At 41.0% G+C, this 18166-nt stretch overlaps 1 protein-coding gene across 2 annotated transcripts in view; it reads right to left on the minus strand.

Moving 5' to 3' along the window:
* Nucleotides 1–18166, minus strand: part of ANLN (anillin, actin binding protein) — a 215497-nt gene that overhangs the window by 34818 nt on the left and 162513 nt on the right. The window contains exons 18-20 of one of the 2 annotated variants that reach the window (XM_070726292.1): nt 13236–13257; nt 11781–11893; nt 3748–3834 (exon numbers count right to left, since the gene is read on the minus strand). In XM_070726292.1, the coding sequence (XP_070582393.1) occupies nt 3748–3834; nt 11781–11893; nt 13236–13257 (222 nt within the window). The remainder of the gene's footprint in view (nt 1–3747; nt 3835–11780; nt 11894–13235; nt 13258–18166) is intronic. The other variant, XM_070726293.1, reaches the window with a different exon arrangement.

An 18166-nucleotide genomic window follows, 5' to 3' on the forward strand; every position in this document is an offset into this window, starting at 1 on the left:
ATCATGAAGCAGGAATCCCCCCCCCCACCTTCGCATCGTCTGCTCCTCTCTCGTCGGAGCAGTTGGCTGGCAACTTTGCTGGAACGGAGAAGGGAAGGTACCTTCCCTACCCTTCCCACAGCCGCGTCACTCGGAGCCCCCTTTTACTTCCTGCTTGGAGCTCCTGCAGCTACGGTACTTCTCCGTTCCAGCAAAGTTGCCAGCCAACTGCTCCGACGAGAGAGGAGCAGACGATGCGAAGGTGGGGGGGGGATTCCTGCTTCATGATCCCCCCCCCACCTTCGCATCGTCTGTTCCTCTCTCGTCGGAGCAGTTGGCTGGCAACTTTGCTGGAACGGAGAAGTACCGTAGCTGCAGGAGCTCCAAGCAGGAAGTAAAAGGGGGCTCCGCGGCTGTGGGAAGGGTAGGGAAGGTACCGGGGCAGTCGCGGGGGAGAAGAGAGAGAGGGTGCCTGCGTGCACCCTTTCTCTCTCCCCCCCTCCACCTAACCGGCTTCCCCTCGCACGCCATCGGGGCAGTCGCGGGGGAGAAGAGAGAGAGGGTGCCTGCGTGCACCCTTTCTCTCCCCCCCCTCCACCTAACCGGCTTCCCCTCGCACGCCATCGGGGCAGTCGCGGGGGAGAAGAGAGAGAGGGTGCCTGCGTGCACCCTTTCTCTCCCCCCCTCCACCTAACCGGCTTCCCCTCGCACGCCATCGGGGCAGTCGCGGGGGAGAAGAGAGAGAGGGTGCCTGCGTGCACCCTTTCTCTCCCCCCCTCCACCTAACCGGCTTCCCCTCGCACGCCATCGGGGCAGTCGCGGGGGAGAAGAGAGAGAGGGTGCCTGCGTGCACCCTTTCTCTCCCCCCCCCTCCACCTAACCGGCTTCCCCTCGCACGCCATCGGGGCAGTCGCGGGGGAGAAGAGAGAGAGGGTGCCTGCGTGCACCCTTTCTCTCCCCCCCCTCCACCTAACCGGCTTCCCCTCGCACGCCATCGGGGCAGTCGCGGGGGAGAAGAGAGAGAGGGTGCCTGCGTGCACCCTTTCTCTCCCCCCCCCTCCACCTAACCGGCTTCCCCTCGCACGCCATCGGGGCAGTCGCGGGGGAGAAGAGAGAGAGGGTGCCTGCGTGCACCCTTTCTCTCTCCCCCCCTCCACCTAACCGGCTTCCCCTCGCCTTTTTCTCCTCGCACGCCATCGGGCCGGTCGGCTGGTGCCTTTGCTTGAGCCTGCGAGAGGAGGCAGTGGGAGGAGTGGGGCAATTGCCACCTCTCCCCAGCTCAAGCAAAGGCGCCTCCAAAGGCAGCGCACACAGAGAGAATGAGTGCGAGCCTGAATGAGAAGCGGCTGGCTACCTTCTTGTGTCCCCGTTTGGTTGCGTTTAAAACCCAGAGCTTGAAGTTCTCCCTGAGTTGAGAGGAGAGGAAAACGTACCATTTGGCAGCTGATTGATTCGCACTTGCACGGGCTGGGTGAGGAGAACCCTACATAGCCTTAGGCGGCTGGGAAAGTGAGGGGGAGCCAAGGGAACAAAAAAAGGATCGAGAATCAGCTTTGGAAGAAGGTGTGTGTGTGTGTGTGAGCGCCTGTCCACCCTGCAAAGAATGCCAGCTACTTCTTTTTCCCTCGCTGAAACCGGGAGGGTTTTTTTTCTCCTTGCTCCCTCTGTGTGTGTATTTGTCAACAAATAAACCCTATCGGAGTTGGCAGGAAGCCCTAGAGCGGCGTGGGGGTGGGCTTGTGAATGAAAGGGAAGCCAAGGCAACAAAGAAAAAGGGGAAGGATGAATTTTGGAGAGCGAGTGTGTGTGTGTGTGTTTGTTTGTGTGCTTGCCTGCCCCCTCCCCCCCCCCTGAAAAATGCCAGTTACCTCTTTGAAGGAGGTGTAGCCAAAGTGCCTCCTTTCCCCCTGGCTTAAACCAGCAGGGTTTTGGTTTTTTTTACTCCTCACTCCCTTAACCTGTGTATTTGCCAACAGGTTTTAACTATTCCTCTCTCTCTCTGAGTTTCCCTTAGTTGGATTAAAAAGACCTCCTGCTGTCCAATTCTCCTCCCCCTCTTTTGAAAAGATTTAAACTGTTTAAAAAATGGTATCTTGTGGTAGTTGCTGTCCTTGCTTGGATAGGATTTAATAATGTGTAATGAGGCAAGAGCTAGACAGGAATTTCTTAAGTGTGTTTGTGGATCTTTAAAAGTTGCCTTTTATAAAGTGGGTTTGAGAGCATATCTATCTATCTATCAATCAATCAATCAATCTATCTATCTATCTATCTATCTCTCTATTTATCTATCTATCATTCTATCTGTCTGTCTGTCTGTCTATCTTTCTATCTATCTATCATTCTATCTATCTATCATTCTATCTATCTATCATTCTATCTATCTATCTATCTATCTATCATTCTATCTATCTATCTATCTATCTATCTATCTATCATTCTATCTATCTATCTATCTATCTATCATTCTATCTATCTATCTATCTATCTATCTATCTATCATTCTATCTATCTATCATTCTATCTATCTATCATTCTATCTATCTATCTATCTATCTATCTATCATTCTATCTATCTATCATTCTATCTATCTATCTATCATTCTATCTATCTATCTATCTATCTATCTATCATTCTATCTATCTATCTATCTATCATTCTATCTATCTATCATTCTATCTATCTATCATTCTATCTATCTATCTATCTATCTATCTATCTATCTATCTATCTATCTATCTATCTATCTATCTATCTATCTGGTTTTCTATGCTGATAACCTCACAGCAGCTAATGCTGAAGCTGTTTGGACATACAGATTTATTTATTTATTTAATTGGATTTGTATGCTGCCCCTCTCCAAGGACTCAGGGCGGCTCACAGCATATATAAAAACAGAACAATAATGTAAATCCAATTAATGATGAGAAGGAATCTAGTTAGGTTTTAGCATTGTTGCTGATTGAGCTACTTTTTTACTTTTTAATTTGTTAATATTGTTAATTTGTTTACCCTCTTTTAAATTTACAGAGCTAGTTTACTGGTTTTCTGTAAAATAAATATTCTAAAACATGTCTCAATTAATGTAATTTTATTGGTTTCCATTTTTATAAGTTACCAGTAGCCACTGCATTTTCTAACCTCGGCTTATACTCGGGTCAATAAGTTTTCCCAGTTTTTGTGGCAAAAATTGGTGCCTCGGCTTATACTCGGGTCGGCTTATACTCGAGTATATACGGTATGTCTTATTTAGCTACCTTATATATAACAATGGATATGCTTAACTATGGCATTCGCTTAACAGCCACTTCAAAAAAATTATAACATCAGATCTGGCCACCTGATGTCCCACTTTATGACTGTCACAACTTTTGATCATCATTGCCAGGCTCAAGTAGTCATAAGCAAAAGACTACCTGTATTCTAGACTTCAGCAAATCTCTTCTTTGGACCTAATCTCTTCATTAGATTTGGTTATTCTTGAATTCTTTATACCATATGATTTAAATAACTATTTTAAATAACTAATTTGATCTTGGAACTTGAGAATTTTTATAGCACATTGTGCCATCTAGTAGAGTCAACAATATTCTGTCAGCAGAAATTATTTGCAATTTAACAGATGCTGAAACATGCTTTTTAAACCAGAACTTGGAAAGTCACATAATGCTGTTAGAAGATTTATCATAGTCACACAAAGAAGACAGTTTCAGAATTTTTTAAAATAAGAACAAAATAAAATCTATATTAAAATGTGTGCTATAACTTACCAAAAACCCTCTCTCTTCCACACCAGAATCAATTTGACATTTAACCTTTAGATGTATATGCCCTTCCAGAGGAGATAAAAATGGAACCTAAAAATATACAGTAATTATTTAATATAAGTTCCTTAGTCTACTTTAAATTAGTTTACTTTTGGAGATTTACATCATTTGAGCCATATGATGTTCCTATTTTCAATTTTTTTTAAAATAGGTTTTTTAATTGTATTTTTCTCATTTAACAAATTTTCATAATTTATACATAACAGTGGTCATTTACCTATTATTTACATATCTATTATTTACATATTATTACATTCTAATCCAAGCATATTCCATACTTATTATTTACATTTCTTTTTATTTCAAAATATATTTCATACATTTCAAATATACATTTCACTTCTCTTTGTGTTTTACTTCATTTTTTGTTCAATCCAATTGTACCATTTCTTCCATATTGCATAATATTTTGAATCTAATTATCCTTTTAATTTGATAATTAATTTGTTCATTTCAGTACAATCATATATTTTGTTTATTACTAAGCTTTCAGAGGGTATTTTTTTGCCTCCAACATTGCGCAAACGCTATTTTTTTTATTAAAAAAAAAGAATTTATGTATTCACCATACTTAGATAAAACATCGATACCATAATATCAAAACATACATTATACATTTCTGTCCAAAATGCCACAAACACATTTTTCATCTTTTGTACCTTTATCTCCCATCTGTTTTCTTTTTATATTTCGTTCTACTCCCCTCCTTCTATCTCTATCTATCCTGCTCCCCTCTATCTTCTTTCTCCCTCTCTCCCTTTCTACTTCCTCTTCCTCCCTCTTATTCTTTCCTGGGTACCTCTAATCCATTAGAAGTGTAGGGCTTTATAGGTCATAAGCAACACTTTGAATTGCATCCAGAGACCAATCCAACTCACAGAGTGATATTGAGATGTGGGCAGATCTTGGAAGACTCACAATAGCTTGCGAGGCTGCATTTTGTACTATTTGCAATTTCCGAATGCTCTGCAAAGAGATAATTGCAGTAGTCGAACCTCAAGATAATAAGGATGTGAGTGACTGTGAGATGTGACTCCCTGTCCAAATAGGGCCACAACAGGTAGATTAAGTGTACCCATGTGAACACCCTCCTTGCCACAGCCGAGAGATAATCTTCTAAGCTCAACTGCGGATCGAGGAGGATGCCTAAGTTGCAGACCCTCTCTGAGGGGGGCAAAAGCCTCCCCCCCCCCGAGTAATGGACAGACAGAGGGATTGTCCTTGGGAGGTAAAACTCACGGCCACTCCATCTTGTCACGGTTGAGTCTGAGCCTATTAACGCCCATCCAAACCCTCACAGCCTCCAGACACAAGCAGATTACTTCCAATGCTACACTGAGTTGACACGGAGTGGAGATGTAGGTGTCATCAGCATATTGATGATAACTCACTGTGCCATCAGAGGATCTCACCCAGTGGTTTCATGTAGATATTAAACAGCAAGGGTGAGAGGACGGCCCCTGAGGAACCCCACAGGAGAGGGACCTAGGAGTCAACCTCTGGCCTCCTGCCAACACCGACTGTGACTGGCTGGAGAGATGGGAGGCAAACCATCAAAGAATGGTGCCTCAGAATCCCAATCCCTTCAACCGGTGCAGAAGGATACCATGGTCAATGATATCGAAAGCTGCTGAGAGATCAAGAAGCACCAGGATAAAGGAGTGACCCCCTATCCTGGGCCCGCCAGGGACCATCCGTCAGCACGACCAAAGCAGTTTCAGTGCTGTAGCTGGGCCTGAAACCAGACTGCTGGGGGCTCAGATAATCAGCTTCATCCAAGGGCCGTTGGAACTGGAGCGACACCATCTTCTCAACAACCTTCCCTATAAAGGGGAAATGATAGCTGTTTAGAACAGCTGGGTCCAGGGAAGGCTTCTTGAGGAGGTGTGCAAAACTGTAGGGAAGGACCCCCCCCCCCTCAAAGAAGCATTGACAATCACCTGGACCCAGCCTTGTGTCATTTCCCTGCTGGATGAAACCAACCAGGAGGGACACGGGTCCAATAAACAGGTGGCGGAATTCACAGCTCCCATGGCCTTGTCTACTTTATAAGGTGTCACTGAGTCAAACTCTTCCCACACAACAGGACTAAGACGAGCCTGTCATCTTGACTGACAATGTACTTATTAAAATTCTCAGCACCACCCTGCAAAAACAGGGGGGCTGGGTGGGATTCCGCTAATGCAATCAAGGCAGTATGATACACATATTTTGTCATGTTGAGCGCCACTTTATAGGTCTCAATATAAGATCTTACAAGTGTTTGGTCAGACCCAGATTTATGTTTTCTCCAATGCCTGCTCTAGACGTCTCTTTTGGCATTTCATTCCTCGGAATTCCTTGGTAAACCAAGATCTCCAGGGTCTACTGCCACAGAGAGGTTGCAAAGGCACAATCCAGTCTGTTATTCCAGGCTGTTTTTCAGTTTTGATCCATTGATTCATCTATTGACTGCTGCATCTTTGTCATCATTTCTTGTATGGATGTAAGAATTACATCTGATGCCTGAAGAGTGGATGCCTTGTCAGTCATTGCTACTTCAGAGTTTGTGGTTATGGTACAAAGGGCTTTTTCCCAGTTTTAATTTGGGACATTTTAAGTGCCTTCAAAATACAATAAAATGCTTCCATCTTTTTGTTATAATAGACTTACCTAAGGTATTACTTATATTACAATTATTACAGTTACTATTTTAATCAAAATTACTATATGTTATAATTCTATCACTAATTCAGTCAATTCAGTCAAATCAGTTCAAACAGAATAGATAAATAGATCAGTGTATTAAGTTAATTAAATTAATTAAATTACTCTGAGCAGTATGATTAATTAAGTTGAGGTAATATAAAATCACAATAATTAATATTAAAAACCTATTGGTAAATCTATAGATCTATAAATATGATCAGGTCTATAAATACAGTCTAATGAGGTCAATGGATACAATCTAATAAGATATATAAAAGCAGCCTGATAGTATCAATAATTAATATTAAAATTAATCAAGATTAATTTTTAAGTCAAAATAATTTTTAAATGTTTCATCAATCCCAATTATATATTAATTTCAGATATATTAACTTCAGTAGTAGTATTCAATGTTATTCAGATTATAATTCAAATTATATAATAAAAAATCAACTTATTATTCATGAGTCTGGGTAATAGTCCAGGTGGTTGTTAATTATAGATTGAAGATGTCATATTTTTTTTGATATAAGTCAATTGAGATTACCAAAATATAGATCAGTATTAGGGCAGATCAAGAGTCCTTACTTGGGAGGTTCAGGTACAAATTTAAAAGTTCAATGAAATATCAAATATCAGTTTCAGAGTCTATAATAATGTCAGAATCTATGCAAGGAGAGGAGAGGAAAAATAATAATAAAAAGGAAAATGGTCAAATAAAGTTGTTTGATGTTTCTGGATCAGTCTAAAAATTAGTTCTATAATCAGCTCACATAAATTGTTGAAATTTTTAATGGTATTATCCAAAAATGGAGAAGAAAAATAGAAAAATAAAAAAGGGGGAAAAAAGGAAAAGAACAAATGTGCAGGGCCGCGGATTTCCCTTGTCTTCTGGTTTGTCACGTCACTCTCATACCTTATTTCAACTTCCCACCAACTTTCTCACATACAAAGTCCTTCCCCCGTCTGCTGCCAAATCAGCCAAATCTGTTCCGAATGTATTTTGCTTACTTAATATCTCAAATTAATGCCAGTCTACTTTAAATAGATATTCACAAGAGAAGTAGTAGACCAAATACCTGAACCAAAATCACGTAACTCCTTAATTTGTGAATGTTCTTTTACAAGTTGTCTGAAATCATTACTACCATTTTTAAACAGGAACTAAGAAGTAATTAACCATAAAAGCTGCCTCCTGCCAACCTCCATTTTATTAATTGTATATATTACAGTATAGGCAGAAAATCTATGCTGTTATCAAAAATAAAATCATTGATATTTTACATTACTGTGACAATACATTACAATAATTATCCAATTATAAAAAATGTTGCCTGTAACCCTCGAAACCTTGTCGTTTTTCCAGTGCTACTCAAATAAACTTGGCTACAGCAAAAAATGTGTTCTTCATTTATAAATTGGTTTTGGAAATTTTTTTTCTTCTCATATTAATGCAACCATGGCAAAAAATATAACAAAAATGAAATGTGATGCTGAATTATACTTTAAAACTTTGGTAATTAGCTCTTAATCAATAATTCTGGCAATAGAGAGGTTGGGGTTCAAGTAAGAATTTTTTTCTATGTAGATGGAAAGAAAATAACTCTCTTGTTGTCAAAGAGTAGATTTAAGCTGTTGAATGGTAAAAGGCTTTTTCTCTCTTGCCAATTATCTACCAATTTTATTGCCAAAGCTGTCTCTCTGTCAGTGTTGCTCCCTGGATTGGAATAGGAACATTCAGGAATGACTCAAGATAGCTTTTGGACAACTGTAGGCCCTGAAAGGAGAGTCTTGAAACTTCAACTTCCCAGTGGTCAGAAAGCCACTGGGCATATATCTTCCTTTTGGCAGTTCATTTTTTAAGCAAGCCTGTATTTTAACTTATTTTCAAATCTTCTAGTTTACTCTGCTTATCTTCAAAAATTGACTGGTCAGTTGAATGTTGATTTATTTTATCTTTGCTGGACTCTAGCTATCCTTTTTCTCTTTCATTTATGTTGTTGTTTTAAATAATGTTTGTTTTCCTTAAGGAAACACTGTGTTTTTTGCAAAGGGAAAGTGTTTTTATTTGATTTACGTTAATACTGGACTCTCCTCACAGAATTTTTGCTATTTTTAAATTGCAAAATATTTGGAGCTCTTTTTTACTTTTCTTTTAATCTTGGATCAAATATCTTCTTTGCTTCTCTATATTTCTGGCTAAGCAGCACAGAGTAACAATGGATTAAATTAAAGACAAGCAAGAATGGTTTAGATCTGTAAACGGACCTTTTGGTAACATAAAATTCTTAGTTGAAAGTTTTTCTTAAAAGTTTGATTAAATTATAATAACTGTGAAAAGTATCCTGAATAAATTAGATCCACTAAATGAATGCAATCTGAAAGTTACAGGCCCATTGGAAAGATATGGATTGTATAGATTTAAAATTAACTGAGCTGATTGCACAAATCTCTCTGAAGTTCATGCCTGTATCCTTTTACAATAGCAGAAGCCTGACTGAATGGAGAAGTAACAAGTTGATTTTCTCCATGACTGGAAGGGATTGGGGAATGTATTTATTACATTTAATCAGAAACCACTTGTGAGTGGCCCATGACCAGCTCAGTTAGTCACAGATTCCAAGGAGGATGAACCGGATCCATCTTGCTACATTAGGCCAGTGTTTTTGACAACTGAGTCAGAGAGTGAGAGTGAGGGAGAATTGGAACCTGAGAAACCTGAGGAACTGTAGAAACCCCGATGATGGTAATGTCTCAGTCACAGGAGGGAGACATGGGAGTTCAAGAGCCCCTATTACAGTGATGGCGAACCTGTGGCATGGGTACTACAGGTGGCATGTGAAGCTGTATCTGCTGGCATGCGAGCTGTTGCCCTAGCTCAGCTCCAATGTGCATGGGCATGCCAGCCAGCTGATTTTCGGCTCACCCAGAGGCACTGGGAGGACATTTTTGGCTTCTGGAGAGTCTTGGGGGGAGGCATTTTTGCCCTCCCCCGGCTCCAGAGAAGCCTCTGGAGCCTGGGGAGGCAAAAAATGGGCCTAGTGGGCTCACCAGGTTTGGAAATGGGCTATTTCAGGCCTCCAGAAAATCTCTGGGTGTCGGGAGAGCCATTTTTGCCGTCTCCAGACATTGAACTATAAGTGTGGGCACTCATGTATGTGCAATAGCGCGTACACACACACTTTCGGCACCAAGAAAAAAAAGGTTCGCCATCACTGCCCTATTAGATGCCCAGGTCAGAAGGTCACAAAGCAGATAGGAATATCTTTATGGGAAAAGGTTCAGAAGCTGAGTCTATGAAAGAAAGTCTAGAAAGTTATAATCAGTGATGGACTGCCAACAAATTGTACTGCCTCACTGTGGCTTATTTTGTGCGTGTGGCTTGACAATCAAGGGACCTGGGGTGGCTTAAAGGTCATGTGACTGGGTAGGAGTGACTTACCAACCAAGATAAATTTTCAAATAGGTGCTTGGACTCTTTTTCAGTTGATTAAGTCACATTATTTGAATAGCCACAAAAAGGACAAATAACATGACTTGTTGAGGAGCACAGTAACATTTTAAGGTTTTGTACAGAACCTATAAGGTTCACTATGATAACATATTAGGCAAGTAGCTCAATTTTCTTTAACTGCTATAAAAGTTCAGTTCTAGATAATTATTAAAATGATTAAAGCATTTATGGGTAAAAATATACTATTTAATTATTTCCTATTTTAAAAGTAATTAAGGTTCATATTAAGGTACTAGAGAAGAAAGGACAACAAAAAAACTATTCAATAAATAGTGCATAAACTGCCCCTGGGGGCAGAAGCGCATTACTGGTTATAGCTCTAGGAAACAGTTGACCACCCAAATAGTATATAAGTGAGGAATCATTTGTTAAAAAGTTGTGGCGTTCCAACGTTTGTAATAGTGGAACTCCTGGATTCGGGATTCCAGAAATGCTTTACTGGCAAACTGCTCTTATTCTTCTAAATTCATCAAGCTGAGATGCAGCTGTATGAGGAAACCTTGGAGAACTGTGAGTGTGCATGTGTGACTGAACAAAATATTATCTGACTGAGGAATGTTCATTGATTCTCGGGTGCAGCCAGAGTTTTTATCTCTAAGCCAATTTAACTGGAAAAGCTGCCAACATGGACTAAAAAGCCTGAATTTGTTTGCATAAAGCCTGCTTTTCATATACATTTGAAATTTGATTTTCCTTTTGTTCTGATCAGATTAGACCGTGCAGAACACCACAGATCTGTTTGGAAAATTAGACCAGTTCTGGGGAACTGAATTTACTATGTTTAATCAGATAACAACTGTTAAGAAATAGTTTTTAGAAAGAAATGTGAATATTTGATGCAGCAAGAATTTTCTATGAATTGATCACAATAACAGTTTATTAATAGGTTTTGGAACTTTAACTGTGTTTTTTTTATTATCATTGTTTTTCTTAAAACCTATTTTGTCCTTAATATAGTACTGTATATAGATGACAGGTCATTAATTTGTAAATAGATTTAGTAGTTAAAAATTGGGTTGGGCTGTTTCACAAGGGGTGAAAAACCAGTATTGCAGTAATGTATTAAGCAGTCTTCAACTAGGAAGGATAATATATGTATATGAGTTGGGTTCTTTTTTTTAATGCACACCTTTTTCTATCTTATTTGTTCTGTTTCTTTTTTCTTTTTTTTAAACTTTTTTGGAGTTTTGTATTTTAACTTTTCTCAAATAAAATAAAAATATAAAAAGGATGGATTCTAAAGATTAGTCTGTCAATATTTGAAAAATCTTTGCATTATAAAATGAGAAAATGTAGAAGTATCATTTAGTAACAAGTTAAAGGCTGATCTAGTAGTAATATAGTAGAAATAGTAATACAGTAGTAACTCTATTTTAATGCTATATGTATCTCTTCTTCCATTTACAGGTTTAATTCATTTTAATCACTATCATATATTTATCTTTATTGAATAACATTGATATTGTTTTCGTTACTTTTTATTTTTATATTTTTGTTATTTTATTGTTATTATTTCTGCCTACCAACTTGGCTATCAGAACCATCAGGACTTTAATACAAATGTATTCCTAATTGTATCGTGCTACCTTTATTTCAGTGCTCTAAAAATTAAGCAATAGTAATTCTATTTATTATCATTGAAATAAATGCAACAAATTTCTGACAATCTAATATCAGAAGTAATCAAAATCAATAGTAGGCCCATACTGAACTTTATTAAACTATTATAATTTAAGGAAATAGCTTGCGGAAAATCAAAATATAAATTAATTACCTTGTCCAACAGAAATTTGGTAGTCCCAACTGAAGATAATAAAATTGTATGTGAAGCAATAAGAACAAAATTACTTGTGCGCACAGAATTAGGTCCACCAGGACTGGTCATAGCTATAAAAAGATATACAATCTTTATTTAGTTAATAAAGTAATAGTTACTGGTTAATTCTATTTGTAAATTAAATATTTAATTGATTAAATTATAGAATATTTTCAAACAATATTTTTTGAACCATGAAATAAGTACTTGGCCTTATTGCCATGCACTCAAAAATTGGGCTTATTATCAGGGAATGTCTTATTTTTGGGAAAACAGGGTAGTTCCAAAAATAGAAAAATGATGTGACAGGTTCTATTTCATTATATCCCCTTCATTCTAATATAGCAAGGAATCCCACCAAGCTGGTATTTTACACATGAATATGTTTTGGGATATATGTATGTATCACACACACACACACACACACACACACACACACACACACACACACACACACAAGCACAAATCCACAGAGTGAATTTTATTCAAAAAAGTATTAATAATTGCATCGAACTACAGATAGATATAAAATTATTTAATTATTTATATTATATCAAGAATTGAAAACTGAAGAACTAATCACATTGTATGTTATTTTTAAAATCTGAAATGGCCATGGATTTAAATAATAAACATACCTCTTTGTTTGAAAATGCTATTATAGTATTCCCTTGACTTTCACGGGGGATACGTTCCAAGACCGCCCGCAAAAGTCAAATTTCCGCGAAGTAGAGATGCTCCCTTTTTTCCCTACCTTCCTCCCCCTCCCCCTCCCTCCTCCATTCCTGGTTTTACTTACCCCCAGAACCTGCAGGGGCAATGAGGCGGCAAGCAGGGGGCTTTGCTGTGCTCGCTGGCAGTAAGGCTCGGCTTCAATTGGAGCGTACCAACGCTCTGAGAATTAAAGGGGAGGGATCGGAAGGCTGGGGCAGAAGCGGAGCTTTTATTTAAAGAACCTGGGGTGGAGTGGGGGGTGGAGGAGAATTAAAATGCACAATATTGTACATCGGGCAGCCCCAGAAAACCCTTGGTTTTGCAAAAAAACCACGGAGTATTTTTTAAATAATATTTTTTGAAAAACCGTGATATAGACTTTCCGCAAATGTCGGACCCGCAAAGTCAAGGGAACATTGTATATATAAAATATACAGTATAAACATGATTTCTTCCTGCTTGTTTCTATATTAACTATTAATAATACAGAACCTAAAACTCCTAACCAAAAATGTGGATTTTTAATGCTGTAACTTTCCCGACACATCTACGTACTCATTTTTTTACACTGCCTTCTGTGAACAGGAAGAATGATAAACAATCTTGATAATACTTAAATGTGTATAAGATTACTTCCTTCAGTCTTTATTAATCAGGACTAGTATCAAAATGAAAAGCCAGACTTAAAGTTTTGCTTACCTGGTGCAAGAAGATTAGTTTTCTATAGACATGCATATGTAAAACAAAAATAATACAAACAGATTATTTAATATTATAGACAATTCATTTGATACTATATTGAAAATACTCTTGATCAAAGTTCACTGTAAACCTTTTCTTGGGAATGGGGAAAAATAAATCAATATTAGTACTTACAGTACTAATAGATGTCAATAATCTCTTTGGAATAATAGCCAAATGACAGAGAAGACAGTGTCTTACTTTCTTTTTACCCCCAAAAGCCCCCCTACGTCTTACTTTCGGGGTATGTCTTATATTGTCCCGGGCACCGGGGCCGGCTCGTTTTCGGCCCGACCCCCCGAAGCGAGCCGAGGGGGCGGACCAGCGCCGTCGAAGCGAAGGACGGATAAATGCCTCCCGGGCGGATAAATGCCTCCCGGGCGCTCCGCATCCACTTGTGCTTCTCCTTCTTCCCTCTCGCCTCGCCGAGTCAGGCGCAGAAGGCTTAGCGGGGACCAGCGCCGTCCTTCGCTTTGCCAAGCCGGGGAAGAGGCGGTGGCGGCGAGGCGAAGGACGGCGCTCCCCTCTGCTCGGCTCGCTTCGGACCAGCACCGTCCTTCGCCTCGCTGCGGCGCCACCGCCTCTTCCCTGGCTTGGCAAAGCGAAGGACGGCGCTGGTCTGAAGCGAGCCGAGTGGGCGGCGGCTTGCAGCGCTGCCGAGCAGATCAGCTGCTGGGCGGCCGAAGAAACCTTCCCTGGGTCTTCCTGACGTCATCGGGCTCCCCCCCGGCAATACCCCCGTGTTTCCCCGAAAGTAAGACATATGTCTTACTTTTGGGGTACGGCTTATATTAGCCGACCCCCCTGAGACCCCCCATACGTCTTACAATCGGGGGTGTCTTACTATCGGGGAAACACGGTAACATGCCAAGAAGATTACAAATGTTATGTTTTATTTAAGTTTAATGTTAGGTATAGGACTTAATTTAAGTTTGTTATATCACAAAAGTAAAAAGGAAAAGGAATAAAAAGATTATCTAGTACAAAAACAAAAGTCAAAATCAGAACAATAGATTTATTTCACTGTATATTTATAGAAATATTAAATAATGAAATAAAACCCAATTTTTCAAAAGTTGCAGGATCTTTTAACTATAAAAATAATAATACTTGGATAGCAGAATATAAGAGAAATAACTGGTAAAAATCACAAAATGCAAATAATTTACTTACTTGCTTACTCACTCACTTACTTAGGCTTATATGCCACCCAACTCCCAAAGGACTCTGGGCGGTTCACAGCAATTTAACAGTTTAAAACATCTAAAACCAACAATCAAGCAGTTAAAACAATTAAGAAAAATCATGCATGCTTCTTGGGGCCGAACCCATGGTGTACCATCTGATCAGCAACCCCAGGCCTGCCGGAAAAGCCAGATCTTTTACAGCTTTTTGGACGGCCAGTAGGGTGGGGGCAGTCCAGATCTTGAGAGGTAGTTTGTTCTAAAGAGCCAAAGCTGCCAGAGGAGGCCCTTGTCCGTGGGCCCACCAGCTGACATTGTTTAGCTGACGGGACCCAGAGAAGACCGACCATGTGAGCCCTTATCAGTCGCTGGGAGGTATGTAGTAGTAGACGATCTTGAAGTCTGGCCCTAAGCCATGTAGGGCTTTAAAGGTGATAATCAACTACTTGAATTGTGCCCAGAGACTAATTGGGAGCCAGTACAGTTCGATGAGAATTGGTGTGGTGTGAGTGTATATAAGTGCACATACGATGACTCACACGGCTGTGTTCTGGACCTGTGTTCTGAATGCTCTTCAGGGGTAGCCCCACGTACAGTGTATTGCAATAATCTAACTGGGAGGTGATAAGGGCATGAGTGACCGTGAGAAGAGCCTCCTGATCCCTGTATCTGATCAGCAACCCCATATCTGGACCATATCTGTTCCAGATATGGTCGCAATTGGTGCATTAGGCAAATCTGTGCAAAGGTGCCCTTAGCCACAGCTGTCAAGATGTTGCTCTGAGTCTAGGAGGAAACACAAATTGTGAGCCCATTCTGAGGGGAGCAATTCCTCCACCCCCAGAATCAAAGATGGACAATCAATGTGATCTTTTGGAAGCAATACCCACAGCCAATCGGTCTTGTCAGGGTTATGTTTGAGCCTATTAACTCCCATTCAGACCCTCATAGCCTCCAGATACTGGCATATCACATTCACCATTTCACATGATATGGGATGGAGATATATAGCTGGGTATTGTCAGCATATTGCTGATATCTCACCCTGTGATGTCAGATTATTTCACCCAGTGGATCCACCCAGTGGATCTCAGCTGGATCCAAGGAAGGCTTCTTGAGGAAGGGCCTTACAACTGCTTCCTATAAAGGTTGCAGGAAGGACCCTCCATCAAGGAGCCTGGAGCCAGCCTCAAGTCACCTCACTGCTGGCCAATATCAGTCAGGAGGGGTTCAGGTTGAATAAACAAGTGGCGGAGCTTACTGCTCCCATAGTCTTGTCCACATCCTCAGAAGTCACATAATCAAATTCATCCCACACAATGGGAGTAAGACCCACCCCTTTCATCTTGATTGGAATTGCCCAATCAGAGTCCAGGTCTGTCTGAATCTGGGTGACTGTATCCACCAGAAACTGAACAAATTCCTCAGCTCTACCGTGTAAGGCAGGGGTCCCCAAACCTTTTACACAGGGGGCCAGTTCACTGTCCCTCGGACTGTTGGAGGGCCGGACTATAAAAAAACCCCTATGAACAATTCCCTATGCACACACCTATTTTAAAGTAAAAAACAAAATGGGAACGTACTATTTAGGGGGGGGGGGAGAAGCTTGAAATTCATATATGTTTATGTTTTGTTTTTAATTTTCTTTTGTTAACATCTGATTGGCTATACAAGGTTTTCTTGGCTTATAGAAAAATGTATAAAGAAAGAAGGAAGCACTTTGTCATAATGGTTAGTAAGTTAGAAATATAATTGGTGTTGTACTTTTTTGAGGAGGGAATTTGATTAAAAGAAAATGAATGTAACTGTATGACAAAATTAGAAAAAAAACTTCTGCAACTTTTTTGATGATTGATATTAGTTACTAACAAAATACTGCATTTTATTCATGGAAAATTAGATGTGCTCCTGTCACTCACCCGCGGGCCGGATAAATAGCCTCAGCGGGCCGCATGTGGCCCGCGGGCCGCAGTTTGGGGACCGCTGCTGTAAGGGTTCCGCTGCTCCCTCCACATTAAGAAGGGAGTGGGTCACCTTAAAAGGACGGCTAGGCGTGAATCTGCAGAAGCAATAAATGTGGAAAAATGCAAACATTTTTATGCCTGTAATATCGCCATTAGTCCTAACAAAGTCTCTTAGTAGTGTTCAGTCAGATTCAGAGTTACTGGTTCTCTCAAACTATCTGCAAATAGAAGTAGAATAATTGGGGAAATCCCATTTCCCTGAAAATAAGACCTATCCAAAAAATAAGACCTAGTCTGTTTTTACACATGCACCTAATATACGCCTTACCCAAATATAAGCCCAACATAAGAACCCATGCAGCTTGTAGCCTGCCTATTCCATCCAGCTGCTCATGGTGTGATGGTCATGAGGCAAGCCGGGATGGTGGAACTGCTCCACATGAGCCTCGCTACTCTCGGTATCCAAGGGAGGCTCCCAACGAAAGGGCTGTCGTCGTGTGTAGGGAGCGGGCCGGCAATCTTGACGTTTGTAGGCCTTAGGGAGCACCTTTCCCTTGTCCCTGTCCTCTATGAGGACCGATTCAAGTGCTTCCCCGAAAAGTTTAGAGCCCTGGAGGGGTGATGAGGCCAAACGCCAGCCAATTCCTCAGCCATAGGAGACGCCGTGACAAGAGTGTAGTCGCCATGCCTCTCGCTGAGAATTTTGCCGCATGGAGCGTGGCATCGGCCGAGAATTCCGATGCTGCCAGCAACTTACTCAGATCTTGGTGCAGGTGACCATCATCAGGCCCAAGTCAAGATTGCATCTCTTATATCCTCATTATCAATGCCCTATTGAAGAAGGATGCTGCAGCTGCCACCCGGAATCCCCAACTGGACATCTGATGCGTCTTCCACAACAATGACTCTGCCTTCCTGTCTTCCGGTTTGAGGGTATCACCTGTCTCCGAAGGCACCAAGGCACTGGAAATCAAAGTCACCACCGATTGATCAATAGGTGTGAATTCCAGCAGTTTGTCGAACTCCTTGTCAAAGGTATAAAACTTCCTCTCAATAGTAGCGGGGCCTTGTGCTGCTGCAGGGTACTGCCAAGGTAGTTTCAGCTCTTCCAGAAAAATCTTCAATGATGGAATATGAACTGATTCGGGTTGAGGTTCCTTAAACAGAGTCGTAGTTGTCTTGGCTGTGTCAGTGGTCTCAGGCATCTTAGTGGTGCCTGGTAAATCCACCACCTGTTTCGCCTTATGGAGAAGAATTCTGAATAGTGACGGTTTAAAAAGCCCCGCAGCTGGAGATTGTTCAGGGGTTGTCTCGTCTTCAGATAGGTCATACTCCTTATCGCTGTCATCTTGCAGGGCAGGTTCCTCTGCAAGGATCCAAAACCCGAAGGGGGCAGTGCAGACCAGAGGTTCTTTGGCTGGGTTTCACGGGGGTGATGAGTGTACTGTTGCACCCCTGCTGTCATCCCTTAAGAGTATGCGTTAGTGATAATGTCCTGTAGAGCAGGGGACATATGTTGCCATGTTTCAGGCTGTGCCCTGAGCCCAGCAGCTAGGTGTAAATGTAGCTGAAGGGCTTTGTATGCTTCTCATGGAGTGACTTGCAGACCCTGACCTGGTCAAGGCTGGGCCAGGAGAAGGCATGACTTGTGGCAGGGACGGTAGCTGCCTTTCTGGGGATCAGTCCCTCCCTGTAGTCATCCCTGAAGACCCAAAGGTGGACTGAGGGGTTAATGGGTCCA

Source organism: Erythrolamprus reginae, chromosome Z, assembly GCF_031021105.1.
Source record: "Erythrolamprus reginae isolate rEryReg1 chromosome Z, rEryReg1.hap1, whole genome shotgun sequence".
NCBI lineage: Eukaryota > Metazoa > Chordata > Lepidosauria > Squamata > Dipsadidae > Erythrolamprus > Erythrolamprus reginae.